This window comes from Puma concolor, chromosome A3 (genome assembly GCF_028749965.1).
Source record: "Puma concolor isolate L17-30 chromosome A3, mPumCon1.1.hap2, whole genome shotgun sequence".
Taxonomy (NCBI): domain Eukaryota; kingdom Metazoa; phylum Chordata; class Mammalia; order Carnivora; family Felidae; genus Puma; species Puma concolor.
In genome coordinates, this window is record NC_141669.1 from 2478621 (window position 1) to 2501976 (window position 23356).

General features: G+C 53.9%; 1 protein-coding gene across 6 annotated transcripts in view; it reads left to right on the plus strand.

Annotated features, from left to right (window-relative positions):
* The window catches only part of DCDC2C (doublecortin domain containing 2C), an 84104-nt gene that overhangs the window by 21560 nt on the left and 39188 nt on the right, over nucleotides 1–23356 (plus strand). For 5 of the 6 annotated variants that reach the window (XM_086699946.1, XM_086699941.1, XM_086699942.1 and 2 more), the window contains exons 4-8: nucleotides 3235–3363; nucleotides 7647–7784; nucleotides 10770–10812; nucleotides 16950–17076; nucleotides 19751–19851. In XM_086699946.1, coding sequence (XP_086556072.1) covers nucleotides 3235–3363; nucleotides 7647–7784; nucleotides 10770–10812; nucleotides 16950–17076; nucleotides 19751–19851 — 538 coding nt within the window. The remainder of the gene's footprint in view (nucleotides 1–3234; nucleotides 3364–7646; nucleotides 7785–10769; nucleotides 10813–16949; nucleotides 17077–19750; nucleotides 19852–23356) is intronic. The other variant, XM_086699943.1, reaches the window with a different exon arrangement.

Sequence of the window (23356 nt, forward strand, 5' to 3'; positions counted from 1 at the left end):
TTGCTCTCTCTCTCTCTCAAAAAAAAAAAAAAAAATCTTAAAGAATTTAAAATATGTCCTATTTGAAATATTTAAAATATTTCCTATTAGGGACTCCTGGGTGGCTCCGTCGGTTAAGCGTCCGACTTTGGCTTAGGTCATGATCTCGTGGTTCGTGGGTTCGAGCCCCGTGTTGGCTCTGTGCTGACAGCTTGGGGCCTGGAACTTGTTTCAGATTCTGTGTCTCCCTCTCTCCCTGCCCCTCCCCCACTCACACTCTGTCCCTCTCTCTCTCTCTCAAACATAAGTAAACATCAAAAAAATTAAAAATATTTCCTATTACACACCAATGAGCACATTATAAGGTGTGTTGAGTAGTAGGTTTATGCCTTTAACTTCTTCTCTTATTTCAAAGTTTTTTAAAAAATGTAACTATCTTGGGGCGCCTGGGTGGCGCAGTCGGTTAAGCGTCCGACTTCAGCCAGGTCACGATCTCGCGGTCCGGGAGTTCGAGCCCCGCGTCGGGCTCTGGGCTGATGGCTCGGAGCCTGGAGCCTGTTTCCGATTCTGTGTCTCCCTCTCTCTCTGCCCCTCCCCCGTTCGTGCTCTGTCTCTCTCTGTCCCAAAAATAAATAAACGTTGAAAAAAAAAAAAAAAAAAAAAGAAGTGGAAATGGTTATTGTAAAAAAAAAAAAAAAAAAAAATGTAACTATCTTTTTGTGGCCCGAAAAATCTGTGCCCATGGCCATATATAGCTCTAAAAGTTCTATGTTCAAAGTGAGTGCCCCCCCTTGTATCCTTGTAAGACAGGCTGGGAGATCCAGGCTTTGGCAAGCATATGTATCCTACAAATACCTCTGTGTATCCTTTTTCTCCCCACATGATGCATCTTGGAGGTGGTTCCATAGGAGCCCATGTGGATAAGCTGTGCTTTAAAACAATGGCTGCACAACATTCCAAATTTCAGACGTTCCCTCATCTAACCACGCCTGGCTTTTGCCCAGTGCTCAGGGGCGCCTGCCTGTCCGTCACCTCTCCATGGCAGACTCTCCCCGGAAACCGTTCTTGGGCACTTAGGTGGGGTCGGTCATCTGTCGGGTGGCGGATGGACCGTCTGATCCGTGAAACCGGGCAAAGCAAGGGGTCTAGTTCATTCTTCAGTTTGGGAGATGTGTTCCATCCCGCATGCCCTCTGAACTTGTAATTTCCTAATTTTTACGTTGGAAATAACACTTACTTCCCTTCCTTGTCTTTAAAAATTACATTCTTATTATAAATAAATGTGGGAACTTCCAAGAGTGTGAAGAATAAAATAAACATCCCTTATCTCACTCCTCGGACAACCGCCACTGGCCTGAAGAACGCTTACCTTCAGTGTTCTCTTTGTGCCTTCTGTCGTGTTTTTTACAGCATCCGTTATAGTTGACCATTTCCCCCCGTAAATGCAAATCCTGCATAAACAATTTTAAACTGCTGCACAATTTATTATCGTATGGCTGTGCGACGATTTACGTAACATTCCTGGGTACCTGGACATGCAGGTTGGTTTTATATTTTCGATTCTATACATAATCCTATGGGAAACATCTTTGCATGTAAATCTGTTTCGTTTCCATGGGCTGGATTTCACAAAGTGGGAAGAATGGGTCAATAGTTATTGATCACAGACGTCTCATCAGTCTGTGTTACTGACTCGCCCCTGAGGAAGACTGTGCACACTTTTAGCTGCAGCCACAGTGTATGTGCGTGTGTCTTAGGTCTGCAAGAGATGCCAAAATTTGGGGGGGGGGGCGGACACAATTCAGTTCATAAGAGTTCCTATTTCCCCACACTCAGGTAAAGAGTGTACGTTAAATATCTTTAAAGATTTAAGCAAAAACACAACATGACCCTGTTTAAACATTTATTTCCTGTATTATTATTAGTGACCCATGTTTGGAAAGAATTCTTTTGGCATAAGGAAAACCAATGGATGGAAACATTGTAGCAAATCTATTGTGGGCGTAATATCACATGAATGCATTGTAATATAACTTGTGCAGAACATTCTTTTCTAGGGTTATTTCGGGGCAATATTTTAAATATGGGAGAAGGGGGTTTCTGCATTGATTGGAAGCCCCTTGGTACAGCGCATTAGCAAAGAAAGTGGATTCTCTGTATTTTTTGCACAGATTAAAGTTTATATTTGATCTGAAAAGGCGATGCATTCATCCAGTTTTAAATTATTTGCATTACAGAAAAACAGTAACAATGAAGCAACAGCAACCACAAATAATTATGTAAAAAATTGAAAACTAGAATTGTAAAATTGAGCACCTTCGTGTTAAACACTATTCATCAGGGCGCCTGGGTGGCTCAGTCGGTTAAGCGTCCGACTTCAGCCAGGTCACGATCTCGCGGTCCGTGAGTTCGAGCCCCGCGTCAGGCTCTGGGCTGATGGCTCGGAGCCTGGAGCCTGCTTCCAAGTCTGTGTCTCCCTCTCTCTCTGCCCCTCCCCTGTTCATGCTCTGTCTCTCTCTCTCTCTCTCTCAAAAATAAATAAACATTAAAAAAAATTAAAAAAAATATTAAAAAAAACCACTATTCATCACTTTTAGACTTAAAGAAACAAGGCTCATAGTTTACATGATTTTAGTATGAGTTACAAGAGCGTGTAACTGTTGCCAAGTGGCTTGGACCCGGGCGGCCTGGCCTCATTAGCAGGAGAACTTTGCATCGAGTACCCCCCCCTCCCCCCACTCCCCACCCGGACACCTATGGAAAATAAAATAAACCCGCTGGGATTCCAGCAAAGCTGCCTCCAGACTGCACGGGCGAAACCAATTGTTTCTACTATCTTTTTGGAGGATCGCACGTTATTTCCTCGGGGACACTGTCTTGGCCCGTGGAAAGAGAAAGTGACTGCACTTTTAATGGCAAAACCCGCCTTTTGTTTGCCAAACGGGCACCATTTTCTTCACTTTACCCGCCATGGTGGAGGCATATTATTTAAAAAGCAGAGTTCCGTCCTGTTCATCTTGGGCGTATTTTATTCCATGAAGAGAAGTTTCTGGGCGTCGTTGCAGCATCACCGGACTTCCAGCATCGGGCGCTTGGTGACGATCCCTCTGCAGACGCAGGCGGTGTGTGTGAGGGCTGCCTGGCGCATTGCGTGCTGCGTATGGCTCTGTCGTTCTAGATCTTTCTTTGACTTTCCAATGTTTCCCCTCAAGTGTGAGGTACTAATGAATGCTTTTTTTTTTTTTATTCTTACAGTGTTTTCACAAATGGAAGACTATTTATCCCACCTGTAAAAATTATCATACCCAAATTCAGTCTGACGGAATGGAATAGCGTGCTGGCCATGATTGGGGAAAAAGTCTTCCCTCTAGGAGGCGTTCAAAAGTAAGGCTCTGTCACCTGGGGGAGACCCGGTCACAGTGTGGGGATGTCCTGCCGGGACCAGCAAGGGCTACAATGCTCTCTCATTAACTCCGATTTTAATTCTTTGGGGGCAGACATTATTTCTTGTCCCTTTACATACTTATTTTTGGCCAGTTTCTTTCATTTTTCATGGAACAAATCTTATTGAACATCTACTATGTGCTAGGTGTGGTGAATGGGGTGAATGAGGCCATGGGGATGGACAGAGGTGGGATGGACAGTGGTGGGTGGACAGAGTGGGGACAGAGGTGAAGTGACCATGGGGGTAAACAGAAGTGGGATGGACAGAGGTGGCGTGGACAGAGGTGGGGGGAGGGACAGAGGTGGCGTGGACAGACAGAGGTACAGTGGCCATGGGGCCAGGGAGAGGCAGGGTGGCTGTGGCTGTTATGGGGGTAAATCCAGGGACAGTTTGGTGCACTTAGACCAAGGGCCTGGTGTGGATCAGAGGGTCAGAGTGGACCAGGAGAGAGCAGGGGAGCAGCAAGGCTAGCAGGTTGCAGAGGGAAAGGTTAAAGCCTCAGTGTTGGGAACGCCGCTGGGATAAGGAGGCCCCACTGTGGGAAGGAGCTGACAAAGTGTAGGGAAGACACAAGCCTTCGAAACTGAAAAGTAAGGGGTGTGGAGTGGTCCTGAGTGTTGGAAGGACCACTTTATGGACAGCGATGGTCTCCAGGTGGCCTTGGGTCGGAAGAGCCAAAACATTTACTCCTAATTCACTTTCCGTCAATGGTCTCTCTCGGGGGCACATTGCAATGTAAGCGACTGATTTACCATCAAGAGCTGTGACACCAGCGATGAACACTGAGGGTCTGTTGGGAGCAGGACCTAAACTGTTGTTGGGAGCGTCGTTAACCTAGGGAGGGTGGTGAGTCACAGGTGACCCTGCACGTGCTGGGGGAGTTAGCTGTCACCTACAGACCAGATGATTCCAGAATGCAGTTATAAATACCAACGTTTTATTCTGAAAGAAAGAGAGTCGCGTGGAGGAGACACTTGTGCACGCTTCCGGAAGGAGTCAGGGTCAGCAATCCCGTGGGTCACACTTGATGTGGCAGAGGCGAGGCAAGGAAACACGATATTTGGAGGGAAAAGAGCACGTTAGATTAATAAGCCTACTTAGTCTTTCTCCCCTTAGTTCTCTCCGGGTGAGGACGTCCGTGGGGACAAACACACAGGTGCCGGTCTCTTCCCTGGGGGGCTCCCCTCGCTTGAGGGCTGGCCTGCAGCTCCTGGTACATCTGGGACATCTGAACGGGGCTTCCTCAGGACCCAGCTTTCCTGCAGCCCCACCACTGGGGACAGCTCCTTTCCTGCACCGCCCCTCCCCCCAGCCGGCCGGGTTCCCGCCGTGGTCCCAGAGTCACATCTGGACTCTATCTCCTCTGGTGTCAGTTCTGAACTGATTGCTCTATCTCTCCCCTCCCTGACAAGAACATAAGCCTGTTTTCCTGCTCCTCAGTCTCCCCCTCAACAACCCCGGCCCCGGTGCTGAATTCTGGGTTATCGTGAACATGTTCTCTCTGATCGAACTTCATTTAATGGCAACAGGGATCGTGCCAAGGCGCGTGGTCGCCCTGCTTCACAGATCCCTCCCAGCGTCTCTGCAATCGCTCTTTCCTTTTTATTTAACCCCTTCCTGTAGAAACGTTCTTACTGTGAGTCCCTGTGGCCCATCTTCCAAGGCCTTGTCAAGGTGACGGTACTTTTATCAGGCCTCCCGTTTAACTGAGGGTTTGGCTCGCTTCGAACTTGTTTCTTCTCAGATTTTGAGAAGATGTCACTTCGTTGTCTTGGGCCTTCGCGACTGCTGTTGAAAAATCCGGTGGTGCGTGTGTGGTGTGTCAGTGGGCTCTTGCATGGGGGGAGCCCTTCGGATGCCGGCCTGCGTCCTTAGAAGTCCCCCTGACGTGCCTATGTGGGAGTTTTTCTGTGACCTCTCTGTCTTTGATGTCTATTGACTTTCAGTTTGAGGTCCTCCCTCTCTCTCTACTTCTGTGAAATTCATCTTCATTATTTCTGTACATTTTTCTTCCTTTCTGCTTTAAGTTATCTTTCGAGATTCTTACTTTCTGGATGTTGGCATTCCTACTCATCCATACGTCTCAGCTTTTCTCTCAGACACGTTCTATCTCTCCCCCTGCTTCCCTCTGGGAGACACCCTCGATTCGGAGTCCCCACAGCGTCTTGGGCCTCGTCCGCTCCCCACCTGCTCCGCGTCTCCCCGTCCTCTGGGATGTGCTCTTTGTATCTGCTTTTCTAGTTGTTTCTTTGCCACACTTCCTTGTTGTTTCGTATTGGTAGCATCTGCCCTTATTTCGTCTATAATGTTTTTCGTGTTTATGTCAAATTCCTGGTCCATCTGATCCAACGCTTCCGCTCCTGGTGGAATCCACCAGACACTGTGTGCGGGTCTGCGGGCAGGGGCCTGGGCACTGCCACCGCTCAGTCTGCCCGCCTCCCTGTGCCCCCTGTCCACTCAGTGCTTCCCTGACTTACTCCTGGGGACGTCACCAGCTGTGCGGTCCTCCAGTGAGCCCAGGCACTGGCTGTCCCAGGGCAAAATGGCAGGAGAAGAACAGAATTCCAGGAATTGCTTTTCATGTGGAAACCTTGTGCTCCTGGTCGAGGCCACCTGCTGCCCACACAGCTCCCCATGGCTGCTCATGGAAGGTCCTGTTCCCCCGGGGCTGGTCTAGGGCTGCAGCTCCCCTGGCCCCCGGAGCAGCATGGGCATTGGCCGGCACTGTTAGGAATGCGTGTTCCGGCCTCATCCTAGACTCAGGAGTCAGAGGCTCTGGGCGTGGGGCCCGGCTGTCTACACGGTGGCAAGCCGTCCAGGTGGTTCTGATGCTAAGGTCTGGGGGAGATGGGTGGAGGGCAAGGGCGGTTCTGTGGTTTCCACCCGCTCGGCCTGCCCTTCTCCCCTTCCCACTCTGGTGCTCGCGGCTCTGGTTCACGATCGCCTCGCACACCTGCTGTGGCAACCTGAGCCTCCTCTTACGGGACAGGCTCCTTTCCTCCGTCCGCATCCCCAACGGTCAGCTGACCATTGCTCACACTCAGCTCCTGTCCGCTCGTCCACAGCGACGTCCACTCACTGCGGCAAAGTCCATGATAAATTCCTCGCCCCAGAGTTCCAGGCTCCAGACTTTGATGCGCAAATTCTGTGTGTGCGTTTCACACTTCAGTGACCATCAATCCCCGTGTTCTGGCTTTTGGCCCCGGCCCCTCCTGCGACCCCAAATGCTTTATGCATCTGCACGTGAAGAAATCTTACCACATCCTCACCCCACTGGTGCCCCCACTTTTCTGAGGCCTACAGTTGATTCCAGGTGGGTCCTCCTCTTGGAAGGCCGGATCTTTGCCCTTCTCTGGTCACATTTCTGTTCCTAGGTTTGTGTACAAGCCTTGGTTTTGGGGAAGCAGTGACTTCCTTACCCATATTTTTATCCCAGACAGTGCCTCCCTCATTGTCTAGTGTGTGATAGATGCTCAGCATTGAGTGAATTGAATAATTTCTTTTTTAAAAGATGTTTATTTATTTACTTTGAGAGAGGGAGGAAGAGAGAGATAGAGAGAGCGAGCGCACACACAAGCTGGGGAGGGGCAGAGAGAGAGAGAGGGAGAGAATCCCCAGCAGGTTCTGCACGGTCAGCACAGAGCGTAATGTGGGCTTAATCCCACGAACTGTGAGATCATGACCTGAGCTGAAATCAGGAGTCGGACGCTTAACCGACTGAGCCACCCAGGCGCCCCTTAAATAATTTCTTAAGTGACTGAATTAGTGAATGAATACTTGCCAAACAAAGACTATAGGATAAAAAGTAGACAAATATTAGTCTTTTGGTGCTCATAAAAAGGCGCATTATTGGCTAATAAATACTGGTTTGTTTTCCAAGAATTGTTACAACAAAATAAGCCGATTTGTATTAATTTTTGCTGTTATTAGTTAAAATTAATTGAACACCAACCAAGAGCTTAAAATGTTCTCAAGGGCCCCTGAGCACTTGTACGTAATTAAAAATACACTTTAATTAAACAGGCTAAAAATGGAAGGCAAGCCTGACCCTGGAAGGGCAGCTCCCACAGGCTTTAATTAGCTTGTCTGGACTTCACTTGCTTAGAGTTCACCAGCTCGCCCGCTGGTAGCCCACGTCCCGGTCGTACTGTCTGCAGACGCCCCCGGGCCCGAGATCGGTGCTCGAAAGTCTCTGGCCCACTTCTTCTTCCTTTATTCACAGATTATTTACCATGAACGGGCATCTTCTGGACAACTCCAAGGATCTGCAAGATAACCACTTTTATGTGGCGGCAGGACCGGAGACCTTCAAATATTTCCCTTACTGGAAATCCTCTAAGGTGCCCAGGGAGGTCCAACGGTGAGCACGTTTCACCCCTTTACTGCCTGGGTGGGTAAAATCTGCCTTTTCCCCAGGATTGTCCCCGTGCAAGGCCTGTTCAGCTATTGGCTGTTTTCCTGTAGTGAAACTTGACATTCTTGTTTTATAAGTGGCACGGTTTTGGATTTTCGAAATTAGGCGTGGGGGGACTCCTGTGGTTTGATATATTCACAGGGACAGTAAGCCCTTGCGTCGAATGCACTGTCTTTTCTCTGGGGACACTGGGGGTCTCAGAGAGAGGAGTCTCAGTGCGCAAACCAGTCGTAGCCCTGGCCCCGAGGCACAGGCGTGAGAGCCCAGCGCTCCGTCCGGCGCCCTGTTCGTTTGGTCAGTTTCTCCTGGTCTGAAATCGAGAGTCTGACATCTTTCACTGGTCTGTGAAATCACAGTGGTGACTTTTATGGTGGGTCCCGCCCCGGGCTAACAGGTGCACCAGGGCGTGTGCTTCTGGACGTGCGGGAACGTCTGCAGGGAAGATGAAGGTGTTGGCGGGAGCTCCCGTCCCGTCACCGGAGAGGAGAGGGCTGGCTGTCCCTTCTCCGTGCATTTTGCTCTCTCCGCCATCGCTGTCTGGAACGGGCCAGCCAAGCTCCAGGAATTAGTGGACAACGTCGTCCTGTAGGCTCATGCCTGAGGGACGCCCAGTGGCTTCACCCTGGACCTGCTTGCCCAGAGGCCCGCACTGATGCTCACGGGGACGGGCGTGGAGTCCCTGTCTGCCTGCAGTTCTCACGGTTCGTGGACCTTGAAGTCACCTGATAAGGCGTGTGACTTGCGTCCTCAGGGCGCCGTGACCTTTGACGCTTCCTTAGAGAGACTTCAGTGCTCCACCCACCTTGCTTCTCGGTTGTGTATGTGCTCGAGCCTCAGTATTCCCTGCTCCAAATGCCGTGGGACCGCCAACAGTCCAGAACACTTCCTGACTTTTCTGACGTTGTGTTGACAGGGACGGGAACCTGGTTGTTAGTCTGGGGGTCTCAGCGGCTACAGCTCCTGGTGAGCTCGTGTGTGTTCGTACGGGGCGGGGGGGGGGTCCAGGTTCAATGGTGGGTCAGGAAGGACGTGACCTGCAAGACTGGAGTTCAGAGGTATGTACTGATCCAGATCCTCAATTTTTTGTTCCAAATTAAAGCCCCGGCATTAGGGCTAAGGCTGAGTTCGTTGCCTTTGGGCCCTGGAAGAAGAGAGGGCGGGGCGTGGGATGACAGACAGGCCGCCTCACCGATCTGCCCTTGAGCTGCAGGGGGACAGGCCAGCCACGGCCTTTGTCGCCTGTCCTGGAAGGCAGGGCTCTGGTGCCCGGGGGTCAGGTGCCCCCCTCCAGGGCACATGGAGCCCTCTGCCCGGGGGTCCGTCAGAGGCAGTGTTTAACTCGGGCGCCCCCGCCCGTTTCTGCACCTGGAAAGTTCCCGATTCCCGGGTCTGGCTGGGAGGAGCGGTTTCCAGCTGGTGGTGGGAATTTGCAGCCTCGTCCCGGGGTGTGTTTGAGCCACACGCAGCCGCAGCACAACTGTTTGAGGACCTGCCAGGGCCCTTCCCTGGGGCTGCTTCCTCGGCACGGTTCCTACGGTCATTGTCTCGAGCAAGGAGAAGGAGCTGTCAGAGCTCGTCTCGTGCTGGGACAGGCAGATGGGTTCACCCCCACCCGCCCCATACGTTCCCCGCCCGGAGCCTGGGCTCCCGAGACACCGCCAGGGACGGTGTCTGTGGCGACCTTGTGCCCGTGTGCGCTCCTGTGCCGTTAGGGTTTCGACTTGGAGGCAGAGAGTGGCCTCTTTCGTCCTGTCCACAGACGATGACCCCGCGGCAGGTGGGCAGGTTAGGGTCCTGCCCGCGTGCCTGGCAGCTCAGCCATGTCCCGAGTTTATTGACCTGCTAATTCTTTGGTGACCGTCCTAATTGCGTGGTGGGTCGAAACACCTTAGGGGCTGTTGAAATGAGTCGAATGGTTCTCTCTGTGTCCCCTGCTCCCCACCCGAGCTGAACCCTGAACTGCGTCGGTCGGTTGCTTAAATATCTTTCTCCTCGCCAAAGAGGTTGGGGCTCGGGAGGAAGAGCGTCCGCAGAGCTGCTAGGAGACTGAAGTCCATTCCCGTACACGCTGTGGGCCAGGGAGGTGCCCGTCGGCCGGGAAGCCGGTGCCAGGAGTGTCCCTCCCGTGCGTGCCAGCGGTGGAGGTCAGCGCCCCTGCACGGGGATCCGGAGCGGGGTGTGTGCCTCTGCGCCACGGTGGCGGTTAGACAAGGGGTCTGTCACGCGGTGGAAGGAGGCTGGGCTGGATTCTGGACGGGCTTGGGGTCTCTGTTCTTCTCCTGATCAGCAGCGCGGCTTTGACCAAACCCTCACGTCTCTGAGCCGTGCGTCCTCTCCAGCCCAGGGAGGACGTGATACATGTGCCACAGGTCACTGCGAGAAATCGTGTTTGTGGGAGTGACTGCCGTTTGTCAAAAACCTCAAACGTGTGGGTGCCCAGGCGGCTCAGTGTGTTAAGCGACCAGCTGTTGGTTTTGGCTCGGGTCATGATCTCACGGTCCGTGGGTTCGAGCCCTGCGTCGGGGAGCCCGCTTGGGAGCCTCTCTCCCTCTCTCGCTGCCCCTCCAACACTTGCGTGCACGCTCTCTCTCAAAAAATAAAAAGACTTAAATTTAAAAACCTCAAAATGTTAGGTTTCCCCCCGCGACTGTATGAAAGCTTTTGGACAGAGGGGCCCATGAGCATGCTCCACATGGTGAGTGGAGATTTTCCAAGGTCTCTGGGAAGGAAACTGAGCAAACCTCGCTGGGGCCGTTTCTGCTCCTGAGACTGGGGAACAGCTGTGGACGTGAGCCCGGGGCCGTCAGGACACTGGACAGGCCTTCCCCATGGCCTCATCTTCCGGAAGGCCACGGCTGTAGTCTACGTTCTCGGAAAGAGGCTTTTGGCTGATCTTTACCAATTTCTAGCTGACTATCGTTTGTCTTTCAGAAAGTACGCGGACATCGAGAAATACTCAAGAGAAAAGAAAAAAGTAAGTACTTTTCACACAGTGAAGTGGAAGCTGTGGATGGCCGTGGTGTCCTTGACCTTGATAAGGACGCCTCTCTGGAGAGGCCCCGCGGTGGGGACCCAGACTTCTGGGCACAGTGTTGGGTGCTGGGCTTGCCCCCTGTGCGTGTGGGGAATGAGGCGTTGGAGCTGTGGGCGTAGAACCGGGAGGTACACGGAGATGTCTGTGACATACACACAGTGAATGTGAGGAGGAAGATGTGTGGTGTGGGGACAGACAGGAGGGAGGGCGTCAAGCCTGGTGTGGCTGCCCTGAGCCTGAGGACAGCTGGGAGGGGGCGTCTCAGGGCTGAGGCACAGCTCACTGTGTGTGTGTGCGTGCGTGTGTGTGTTGCACATAAAGTACGAGAAGCATGGCCAGCAGGTGTCAGGATAAGAGCCTGGATGGGCAGGTAGAAGCCAGGTCTTGGGGGCCATATGGGTCTTTGTCACCTGTGTATACGATGACCACATATCCCCACCGTCTTATAAAAACTGCATTTCAGTGGCTCTGCTGACCTTAGGATTTGCTCAGTAAAGCTGTCGAGCGTCTACTGTTTGCCTGTTCCTGGCTGCCCAGCCCCTGTGCTCAGGGACCCTCCGTACTGAGACTTCCCAGCCTTGAGACCCGTCTCCCCACGTATCGACTTCTGTTTTCCGGTATCTGGTGGCCGGCCCTTGGAGTGGCTCTTCTCCTGGTGCAGCTTGGATTTCATAACCACTGTCTTACCCACGCTCTTGGAAATGCTTGGGCTTCCCGACCCACGAGCCCCCGTGGCATCTGCCTGGCGAGAGTCCAGCCGTGGACGGGCCCAGAACCTTGCCCGTCCACACTTGCGCCGAAGGAGCTCGGTGTTGCTGGCGATGAGAACACGACTGACCCGACTCTTCTCGCTGAGATCACTTCTTTCCCACCTGCCTTCACTGAGAAGCCTCACTGCTCACAAACGCTTTTCGAAAGGGGTTTGGTAAATTTTGTTAGGGTTTTTTGCCTGTCTGCTCATAGAGGAGGTGAGCCTGGAATACTTCTTTTTCGTGTTGTTCTTGCCTGGCTTTTGGCATCAAGGTTTTCCTGAATCGACTGTTCTTGTTTCGGTAGCTTCCCGAGCTGAACGATCGTCTCATTTATTTTCGATTTTCTTTCTCTACGGGCTGAGTTTAGCATTGTTTGTTGAATGAACGAAAGAATGAGAATCATTGAGAACATGAAAACGATAGATGTGATTCTGCCCTAAGGGTGCGTTTCATCTGGTTAGGATACATGACACATGGCCTTGTCTCATCACAGAAGGGGCGTGTAAATGAGTCACATGCACAGGGTGATGGCTCGTGGGACAGGGAGTAGGCGACACGTGGAGATCGGCAAACCCAGTGCAGGTCCTCGAGGGGTCAGAGAAGGGGGCAGCTGTTTCGGGGGACAAAGAACCCACGTGGGTGTGCACACCATTCCAGCCTCACGGAGTTTCCCTCAGGTTGCCTTAACCAGCTCGCGGGTGGTGTGGGCACTGGGTTTGAAGCTGATACTTGGCGTGAATGCTACAACCTCAGAATCCCATACTTCCGTGGTTTTGGAAGCTTCTGAGCAGAGGCTGAAGCAGTAGTTTGGGGGGGGGTCGCCCTTACTTGTTTTAGTTATGCCCTCATCTCATTATGTTGTCGGGTCCTTAAGGTAGGGATAGAATTTTCTCTTCCTTTTATTAAATATTTGTTCTATTTATGGGGCGCCTGGGTGGCTCAGTCGGTGAAGCGTCCGACTTCAGCTCAGGTCATGATCTCGCGGTTCGTGAGTTCGAGTCCCGCGTCGGGCTCTGTGCTGACAGCTCGGAGCCTGGAGCCTGCTTCGGATTCTGTGTCTCCCTCTCTCTGACCCTCCCCCGCTCACGCTCTTTCTCTGTCTCTCTCTCAAAAATAAATAAACGTTAAAAAAAAAAAAAACAAAGAAAGAAATGGCTCAGGAGAGCCCGACTCTGGACGTAAAATCTCAAGAGGGTTCGAGCAATTTATGTCTGTTACACTGTCCTCTTGCTTTATGCACAGGTACGGGATGTGATAAACACCTCTGTCTGAAAGTTCTCCAAGGGCTTTTCCAGGAAGCAGAAAACAGAACCCCCGGGTTACAGGGGAACAGTGTGACATAGTTTAGCTGGTAGCTTGCTTCGTCTCTTAGCAACACGTAAGGTAACCACGTGCCTCATGGCATTCGGTCCCATGAAACGAGAAGAAAGGCAGGGGCACTGGCATGTCTGGGTGGTTGTGGATGAGAGAGCGGGAGAGGTCAGGGTGGCCCAGGGCTCAGTTAGGTTGAGCTGTGACAGTTTCAGTCCTCTGAAAATAACGAATGAATCTACTCTTTGTTTTTTTTTAATGTTTATTTATTTACTTTGAGAGAAAGAGAGAGAGGGAGAGAGAGGGAGGGAGGGAGAGAGAGAATCCCAAGCAGACTCTGTCTGCACTGTCAGCACAGGCCCCGACGAGGGTCTTGAACCCACGAACCGTGAGGTCATGACCTGAGCCAAAACCGAGTCGGACATGTAACCGACTGAGTCACTCAGGCACCACTGAACAGACATGTTCTAATTTTGTTCTGGCAGATTCACTTTTACAGCAGCTGCATTTACTGTGATTTTGTATCCATTACTTTCCAAAGAAGCGAGGCTAAGTTAATAAATGTTTAAAGCTGCATTCCTGTATTAAAATGAGTATTTGAATGTACAAGCCTCCGTAAGATATCAGTGACTAATTAGTAAGCATTGTATTTATATCACATCCACAACCAGACCACTAATATTACCTACTTCTCTTTTGGGCACAGAACACAAAAAACGTTGTCTGTGAACAGAAATGGAGAGAAAAACATTGACAAGTTAAAGCCGTGTGTGTGTGTGTGTGTGTGTGAAACAGTCATAGAGACGCATACAACGGGACACACACACTTTAGTGACCGTCTAAACTGTAAAGTGCAGTGCGGAGTAAGGGCTTTGGAAATGCCATTTGCAGGCTAATAACATCAAGACTGTAGCAGTATCACACAGCATCCACGGCTGCGTCTGTGCGTGCCTCTAGTGGCCGGAAGGTGCGACAGTCAGGTCCAAATGTTAGCAAATCTTTCACTTTAATAATGCTTGCAGTCGGGGCTGGCTCACCGATGCGAAACCTCACCCGCCTGGAAGCGGGACACTCCCTCAGCATTCAGCGCTGGCTTTGCCCCCCAGAGTGGCTTGACTCTGAACCTGACTCAATCAGGTGGTCCCTGTTCCCCAACCAGACGAGCTAATTCAGCCACGGTACCTTGGGAGGCTCTTCCCTGTGCCTGAGCAAGACTGTGACAGCAGCAGGAAAGCATAGAGCGAATGAGATGGGCTCCGCAGAAAAGTGACAGTTTCCAGAGCACCGCAGAGAAGCAAGCACAGGATGCCTCCGGCGTGTTTTCTGGAAATGTCTGTAGTCGGAAAAAGAAACATGAAATTGAAAAAGCAGCACCTGTCGCCTCTGTAAGGTGCCCGCCCTGATTTCCACTCCGGACTCGGGGCAGGGAGGAGTGGGGAGCAGAGGGTGACGTCTGAGAGTCTCCCCGCGGGCGCGGGAGCAGCGGGTTCCCTGTTTTCCTGCTCAACCCGTCCATTCCCAGAACTGCTGTAAATGCGCGCTGCTCTGACAGGCGACACGCAGAGTGTCCACCGCGGCCGGAGGCGCGTGTCAAGCTGACGGCAGCCCCGCCGGGTCCTGGGGGAGCTCTGACTCGAGGGGCGCCGGAAGCTGCAGGCGCGTGGCGGTGGGGCCGTGTAGGCCGCCGGGTGGGGCGCCGACCAGGGGTCCTCTGCCTGGAACGTGGCCACGTCGGAGCAGGACCCGTAGGCGAGGCTGCAGGCCGCACCGGAGGGGGTGGCGGCTCTTGGGGAGCGTGGCAGGTTGGGGGCGCATGGGGGGCCCCCCCGTGGGCACGGGAAGGCAGGCTGGGGCGGCGGTGCAGGCCCGTGTGTGTGTGTGTGTGTGTGTGTGTGTGTGTGCGCGTGTGTGTAATGTGAGCCCGGTCGGGCCCTGCCCTGTCTTTGCTCCCTTCCTGTGCCCCTGGTTTTCCCGCATCCTCTACTCGGTTCATGAAACCAGCGGAGACGCAGAGCAGCTGTCGGGATCCCTTCGCCGAGCACGGACTGTGTTTGCCGGGCACCGGGGACGCAGAGGGCTCGGCCGTGCTCTGGCGACCATGTGCAGCGTTACGGGGGACACGGCACAGGGCCCTCGAGGTCGGCTTGCGCTGGGATTTGAAGCGAGGGGGGAGGGGAGCTGGAAGGGCAAGGGGGCAGGGAGGGGTGGGTGTGCAGGGCCAGGAGGGCGGGTGGGCTTGGGCTTGAGGGTCCCAGCTCCGAGCTGAGGCACGTGAACAGCACCCTGAGGTTGCAACAACTGCCGCCCGTTTGAAAGGCGGAAGGAGATCAGATCACGCTCGCACCGCGCTCACTCGCCGGGCGTTTACCGCGTGCCCACTATGTGCCGGCTCGGGAATTCATGGTCAGACAAGCAAACGTCCCCGGTCCTGTGCCCTCCAGCCTTCGGGTGGTGACCGGTGAACGAAAAACACCCTAAACAAGCCACCCAGAGACAAGGAGGATTGCGTCCAGCGCCGGGCGAGGGGGAGGAAGGAGACTGGGCGTGCGGGTGAGTGCGGCAGGGTGTCCTCGCGGACAGGGGACAAGCCAGGGTTTGGGCTAAGACTTGGCGAGAAGCCAAACCAGGGCGGCTCCAGGTTTCACTGGACGTTGTGGAGATAAGGTGCTCTTAAAAACTTGAGTTTCCTTCAGGTACTTAGGTGTGAGAGTAAACAGTAAAATCGACTTACTGACATCGTGCCCTCTCTTCACCTGCCGTGGTGCTGGCCTGAAGTTCCGTGTGTCTCAGGTGACCTTCCAGGGCGCCGTGGACCAGCTCATTTTCATCTCGTGGCCGGAGCCTGGGGTGACGGGGCCGGTGGCCGGGCCGCAGCTCTTCTTGGCCTCCGCCGTGCGTTTTGCTCTGTGCCGAGTGCTGCTTTGTGTCCCCGTGAGGAGGCCGGGACGATTCTGTGTCCTGTCCCTTGAGTCTGACTTCAGGGGTAACACACTAAGTACCTGGTGTCTTTGTCTGAGAGGCTGACGATATGGCAAATGATCACAAGAAGGAGATGTCGGTGATGCTCGGAAAGCGAAGCAGGTTTGCAGAATCGCACCCCCAGCTGCTTCCAGCAGACCCGCATCTGGGACCGTGCTCTGTCTCCAAGACCGGTTCTACCAAGACCCCGCTTCCTATACTTAGGAGCAGGACTTCGAGTTTTAGGAAAGCCCCTTGGAACAGGTAGAAAGAGTTTGCTTGGGTCTTGTATTCGGTCGTGGGGTGATTTTCACCCTTGAATTTCTGCGGGAAGAAAACACAGGCGGTTTGCACCGTGAATGTACCAATGGTGCAAGGTAGGTGTTTTAGTTTGACGTTTTCTCAGGTGCCTTAGGGAGCTCGGGAGAAACCTCTGCACAGTCCTGCCTGCATTCACTCCGAATACCTTGGCAAAGGTAGGGCTAAGGAAAACCTCGGGATGGTTTGTGTTGTGAAGATGGTTCGTGGGACGGAGCCGGGATGGTGTGTGGGGTTAGTTCATCGTACGCTGTGATCCCCCCACGCTTGGTTACTACTGTCTGTAGGTTTTTAAAGACCCTTTATCTCAACCCAAAATGAACCTGCCACATGTTTATTTATTTATTTTTATCCGAGATGCTCTGCCTTGCCCAGAAGCTCCAGCGGGAATAGTTTCGTAGTTGTTGAAACAGTGATTTTTATTAGGCTGTTAGGCGTGTCTAAAACCACACGGACCTGCTCAGACTCTCCTGTTCCCTTCCAGAGCTTTCCCTCATTTTGTCAGGTACGTGGGCACCTTCGGTTAGTAGGACAGCGCCTCCCTTTCCTGGTGAGGGAGACGAAGAGAAGTGTCTGAGGCAGAGCCGTCCAGATGGTTCCAGAAGGGACGCCTCTTCCAGGTTGCTGAGCGAGGCAGTCAAGGAGCCGCGTGCTTGCTCTGACGGTTCTCACGGTGACTGATAGGACTTGGCACGCTGCTGTTCCTACCACACTTTTTATTCTTGATTTGTACCTTAGGAGGATTCCAAAGGAAAAGAAACGCATAAGCATGACAGCATTCCCCGTAAGGAACGGGATTCTGTTTTTTACGCCAGAGCGGGGAAGAAGAAGACGCTGGTGGAACCCTCATTCCAAAGAGGTTCAGGTAACGTGAATTTCCTTTGGCTGCCGGCATTAAAAAATGCTACCCTTTTAAGACGGTGTTTTGTTTCGGGTACAGTTTCACCGCAAAGATATGACTTGTGACTATCTGGTTTTAACACTCGATGGGTGACTATCTGGTTTATTAATGAGACATTCAGCTCGAGGGGCCGTGGTGGTGAGAGGAGAAAAACAAAATCCCAGTGCCGAAGGCAGTGGGGCTCTCGGACCAGGAAGCCCTGCCAGATCAGTACGGTAATTCTGGGCCTCTGTGTACATCAGGGCGGGAAGTGCTCTCCCTGAGGACCAGGCAGGCAGTAAACAACCCACAGACAAGTTAGCCTTTGGAGGGAGACGTGAAACTAAAATCCGTCTGAATGGTTTAGGCTTATCTTTTGAGTCGGAGGGACATTTAAAAGATTAAACTTTGGAGCTGATTTTAAAATGAAATAATTCCAAAAATACTTGCTCAGCTCTTGCTTCTACTCTGCGGAGACCTGGCTGGGAGGGGCCTGACTCCTGGTTTGGAGGGGCCAGACTGGCTGGGAGGGGCCTGAGCCTTGGTTGGGAGGGGCCTGGCTGGCTGGGAGGGGCTTGACTCCTGGCTGGGAGGGGCCTGAGCCTTGGCTGGAAGGGGCCTGACTGGCTGGGAGGGGCTTGACTCCTGGCTGGGAGGGGCCTGACTGGCTGGGAGGGGGCCTGAGCCTTGGCTGGGAGGGGCCTGACTGGCTGGGAGGGGCCTGAGCCTTGTCTGGGAGGGGCCTGACTGGCTGGGAGGGGCTTGACTGGCTGGGAGGGGCCTGAGCCTTGGCTGGGAGGGGCCTGACTTGCTTGGGGGGGTGGCCAGACTGGCTGGGAGGGGCCTGAGCCCTGGTTGGGAGGGGGCCTGAGCCTTGGCTGGGAGGGGCCTGACTGGCTGGGAGGGGCCTGAGCCCTGGCTGGGAGGGGCCTGACTGGCTGGGAGGGGCTTGAGCCTTGGCTGGGAGGGGCCTGACTGGCTGGGCGGGACTTGACTGGCTGGAGGGGCCTGAGTCCCGGCTGGGAGGGGCTGAGCCCTGGCTGGGAGCCAGCCCCATGTTCCATCAGCATGTGTCACAGGTGTTTTGACGGTGGCTGGTTACGCAGAGGATAGGAGCCCGGAAAGGAGGGCTCCCCTTTGCTTCTCGGCAGCATTTGACGACTTTTGGAAGTCATTTTTCTTAGAGCCCCTCCCTCCCCTGGTGCTCCCTTCGTTTCCTCCATTCTCTGCTCTGATTGTATCTTGGCTTCCCGGGAACCCTCTGCTTGTTTCCAGGCTACAGACTTGAAGGTCTTCCTGCCGCCTCTCCTGCTCCCCGCCCTCCCCCTTCGGACCTTCCCATCCCAGATGAAGGTGTCGTCCTGCTGTGTGCCAGGCTCGGGTCTGCACGTGGGGCACTCAGACGTCCCTCTCTAGCCAGTGTTCCTGGCCGGTGGGCACGGCCCACGCCGTGTTCTGATACAACCCGACCATGGCCAGGTTGGGCCTAACACCAGAGCCTACTGAGCCTACAGTACTGTAGGTTATACTAGAGTACTGTAGATTATACCGCAGAGCACTGGAGGTTATACTCCGGGATACTATAACATATCAAGAGTAATAGAGAATTTAATCAGCACACGTAAAATGTCTTTCTTGGCAAAGCCTGTCCCACATGGCTTGGGCTGCCCGGCGTGTATCAGACCTTCCCTCTGGGAAGCCGTGTGCTGTGCTGGGGCCCAGGTTCCGGCCGTGGCCCTCCCAAGCCTGGGGCCCTGGGCAAATTCCTGATCTGCCAACGGGCATGGTAGTTTTGTGGGGGGCTTGCATGAGTGTTAGTTGTCCAGCGGACAGAAGAGGGCCTGGAACACGTGAGGTCCCCGTGGATGCCACCCTCTGCCTTCTCCTTCTCCTCATCCCTTCTCTGAGAGCAGGGCCCCCCACAGCCCAGGACTGGGGGACGGTCCTCCTGGGGCTGAGGGCCAGGAAGGGGAGGGGGGAAGGACAGGAAGAAGTGCAATGAGCTGTGGCCCATCCCGTGTTGGGTCACTGAGCCCATCACGGCCACGGTTACACCCTCTGGGTGTTGAAGGAAGCGGCTGCCTCCTTTTCTTTTTGCTGTCACTTTTTGCTGGGGTGAGGCTAAAGTTTTCGAGAACCTTGGGACTTTGTAAGCAGTAATCCACCCCATCGTAATGCCGACGGGCTGATTCTTGTCTGTCGGCCTAGCTGACTACCTCGCAGGGCACAATTTTAACACCTCGTTTGTTGGAACTCGTTTTGTCCAAACCCAGACTCTTTTTGCTCATTACTTCCAAATAAGTTCTTGACGTGATTTTGAAGTAACAAAGGTACGTGTGCTCAGAATATGATTCTGCTGCCCGGGGGTTGCTTTGTGTTTATTTCTCACTGAGCTAACTGGACACGCGCTGGTCGAGCGATCACCGTGTCTCATCCGCGGGACTGAGTCCCGTGGTGGGTAGGACACAGCGACGACCGTGACTTCAGGGTCTAGGAGCTTCGTGGAGACAGGGGTGTGGACCCGGGGCCCCCGGGCGGGCCGCCCCACGTGACCACGGCACGGCAGGCTCAGAGGACGCCAAGCTGTGACGTCGGTTTGGGACAGAAGCTGTGCGGTGGCCATTGGCCCGAGAACCCCACGTATGTTGTTTTTCTCCAGAAGGTGACGTGTTTAGAGCCCAGACTCCAAGCGCGGATACCCGGGAGGCGCCGGAAGTCAAAGAAGACAGCAGTTTGCAGGTGGAGGTGCCGGTGGACCAGGTGGGTAGCTGCTTCACGAGACCACGTCCCCCACCTTCGATTCAGCTCCGTCAGCCCCTGCCGACCGCGGTCTCCTCCTCCTCCCCTCCCCCCGGCTCGCCCGGCCTCTGGAATGTTCTGTGCCCTCTCCAGTCAGCTACTGTGTATCCTACATCACGTGTTTTCCTGCCCGCCCCTCTCCCTGGAGGGTTCTTTTGCTATTGGGACCCTTGCGAGCGCTTGTCACAGTTTGTGACCGCAGAGTTAGCTTTGTTGTTACTGGATGAGGCAGGGGACGGCCTGCTGTGCTCACGGGCACAGTTTCTGATGGGGAGGGGGCCCTTGATAACCACCGGGGGATGACCGGGTGATGGCACGAGAGGTGTACGGGGTCATGTGATCGGGAATCACAGCTCATCGACTTTCTAGCTTTCTGACCTCGGACCCCCGACTCCTTATCCACGTGGCGGCGGGGTGGGGGGGACGTGTGAGTGCCTGGTATAGGGCCTGATGCACGCTGGGCCCCTCTCTCTGCTTCCTTCCTTGGGGCTCATGGAGGCGTGACACGGAGTGTGAGGAAGGCCCAGGGGAGGTGGAGGGAAGCGGGGAAGGTGTGAGGAGTGAGCCTCAGCCTGCACAGGAGCAAACGCACGGCGGCCCGGTCCCCCCTGCTTCCCGCCCAGCTCGGCCCCACGCCCCCTGGGAGTGCCCGTCACGTCTGCACGGGTCTCTGGCCCCAAGCCCTGCTCCTGCCCGGGGCGGACGGGCTGGGTGGGCTCTAAAACGCACAGCTTTGCCCGCAGTATCTGCCCGAGAGCACGTAAGCACATTTCTCATCCTCGGTCTTTGAGAAAACAGCGTATCTTCTGCAGAAGGTCCATGTCTGCATCCGAGTGTCATCTTCGTCCTTCTGGAACGGACACGGCCCCAGCCCTGTGCTTACGGTCACAGAGGACCCGGCTGGGGCGACAGTGACCTCCTGGCTCCTCTTTTGAAAATCAGTCACTCTTAATTTTCTCCCTTTATTATTAACCTCTGATATTTTTCTTTCCGGGGACACGTTCACAAACTTTACAGGCCGCGTCGAGTCTCTAGCACTTCCTGCGGCATTTTGAGCACGTTCCCGACGTGTCCCGTTGTAGTTTCTAAATCGCGAGTAATGTTCTTTATTCCTTTCTTCGACGTGACAGTGACCAAAAGATTTCGTTTTCTCATAAAATCCCGACTAGCAGGTTAAGTATTTCTACTGCACCTTTAAGGAATTTCTGTAGTAAATAAATTAAGCCATTTTAGGCAGTCCCTTTCTTACCAGAATTAGCACCCCCCCCCACCCCCTTCCAACGTTGATTATTTTCCTTGGTAAGTTACTGTTCTGGGCTGTGGACTCAGCGTCTGATGCAAGTTTTTTTTTTTTTTTTTTTTTTTAATTTTTTTTTTTTTTAAATTTTTTCTTCAACGTTTATTTATTTTTGGGACAGAGAGAGACAGAGCATGAACGGGGGAGGAGCAGAGAGAGAGGGGGACACAGAATCGGAAACAGGCTCCAGGCTCCGAGCCATCAGCCCAGAGCCCGACGCGGGGCTCAAACTCACGGACCGCGAGATCGCGACCTGGCTGAAGTCGGACGCTTAACCGACTGCGCCACCCAGGCGCCCCTGATGCAAGTTTTAAACACAAGCGAACCCCTGGTGTCACAAGTACTATGTGCATCACCGTGATCGATACACGTACTGCTGAGTTCCCGTTGCTGCTACCGTATTTGATTTCCGCCGTATCCGTGGCCGTGTGGTGACTTGGCTTCCCCAGAGGGGTGTGTGTAGGGGGAGGAGAGATGGGCAGACCGCAGGTGCTTGTCCGTGGAGGGGGGTGGCGGGGGTGAGGGAGGCGCTCGGAGAGAGGAGGCTGGCGCCACGGCGGGGGAGCCCAGGGCGGTCAGAGAGGATGGCCGTTGTACTGCCCTCTTTCTCTTTCTCTCTCTTCTAAATGTTTATTCATTTTGAGAGAGAGAGAGAGAGAGAGAGAGAGAGAGAGCACACGCGTGTAACCAGGGGAGGGGCAGAGAGAGAATCTCAGGCAGGCTCCACGCCTAGCGCGGAGCCCGAGGTGGGTCTCAGTCCCAGGGCTGTGAGATCCTGACCTGAGCTGATACCAAGAGTCAGATGCTCGGCCGACTGAGCCAGCCAGGCGCCCCCATATGTGTTGCCTTCTGTCCAACTTGCCTCTCCACACCAGGGAGGGCCGATGCCTCCGTGGACCGGGGCTCCCTAGCTGTCCGGAGATGATGTTAAAGCAACTTCTGTGCCTTTGAGGGACAAGGGGACAGGGGACTCCCAGCTCTGGCGGCATCGATGGGCATAAAGACGGGGGAGTGGGGGCCACGTCAGTAGTGCGTGTGTGGTGTGTGGACGGGTGGGGCCAGAGGGGAGGGCCTGGAGGGGCTGCTTGAGGGGGGGGCCTTCTCACCGCCCATTTCCTCACACCCAGCAGGTGCTTATAAGTCCCATTGAAGAGACACGAGAAAATCCCAAGCGATGGCACAGTGGGTGAGGGGCACCGCAGGTTGGAGCGAAGCGGCTTCACTAGGCAGACCGGGTCCCCAGCTGAGCTCTGCGTCTTTGAAAACAAGGTCCCTGTGGTCAGTAGGTGTGGGAAGCACCGCCCTTCCCATCCCACCCCAGGCCACCCACGTCTGGTGCTTCAGGGAGGCCCTAAACTTAAGATCCTGTGTAAGCTTTTAGTTAACTCCAATCACCTTCCCCAGGAATGGCTTTCCTTCTAGGGTCCCCAGGAGACACGGCACAGGCCCTGCCAACGTGGGGTACCCAAGGACGTTTTCCTGCCCCGGGGAGGGAGGAAGGTGGTCTTGTGGAGCGGGGAAGCAGGAAGTGGTTTGGCAGGTCCCCTGGGCGGGGTCCTCGCTGCAGTTTTTGGCTCTTACAATCTGCGCAAAAATGGCCTCCAGATACTAAGACACTGATGATTTAACGATGTTGCCGCTCTGATTAAAGGTACACGTGTTTCACGAAAGCGATGTCTTCTGCCAGATTTACGGTTACGTTTCTTTTTATAAACACTTAAAAAAGGCGGAAAAGTGCCTAGAGTTGCAGGCTCTGTTTAGCCCAAGCTTCTGAGCTATGATTGTTTGCGGGGTCGAAGGGGGGATAAGTCAGCGTTTCTGACCAACTCTCCTCTAGTGCAGAGACCCCGGCAGGTGCCAGGCACGTCCGGTCGGTGCTCGGAAGGGCGGGCCTCCTGAGATCACAGAGACCTGGGGCCGGGTCCCACGGCTGCTGAAATGCGGTTCCTTCAGAGTCCCCAAGGCTCAGTGCAAGAGGAGCGTGTCCTTGCTCAGATTCCCGTGCAAGCAGAGCAAGGCCGCCGAACTTTAATTCATTCCACGCCCCAGAAAGCGCTAAGAATGAGACACTAAAGAAGGTGAAACCAAAACAATTTGGAGTCACGAGGAGGAGGCCAGTCTGTCTGTGGAATCTGCGGATTGTTTAGTTAGAAAAAACAGTGGCGCTTT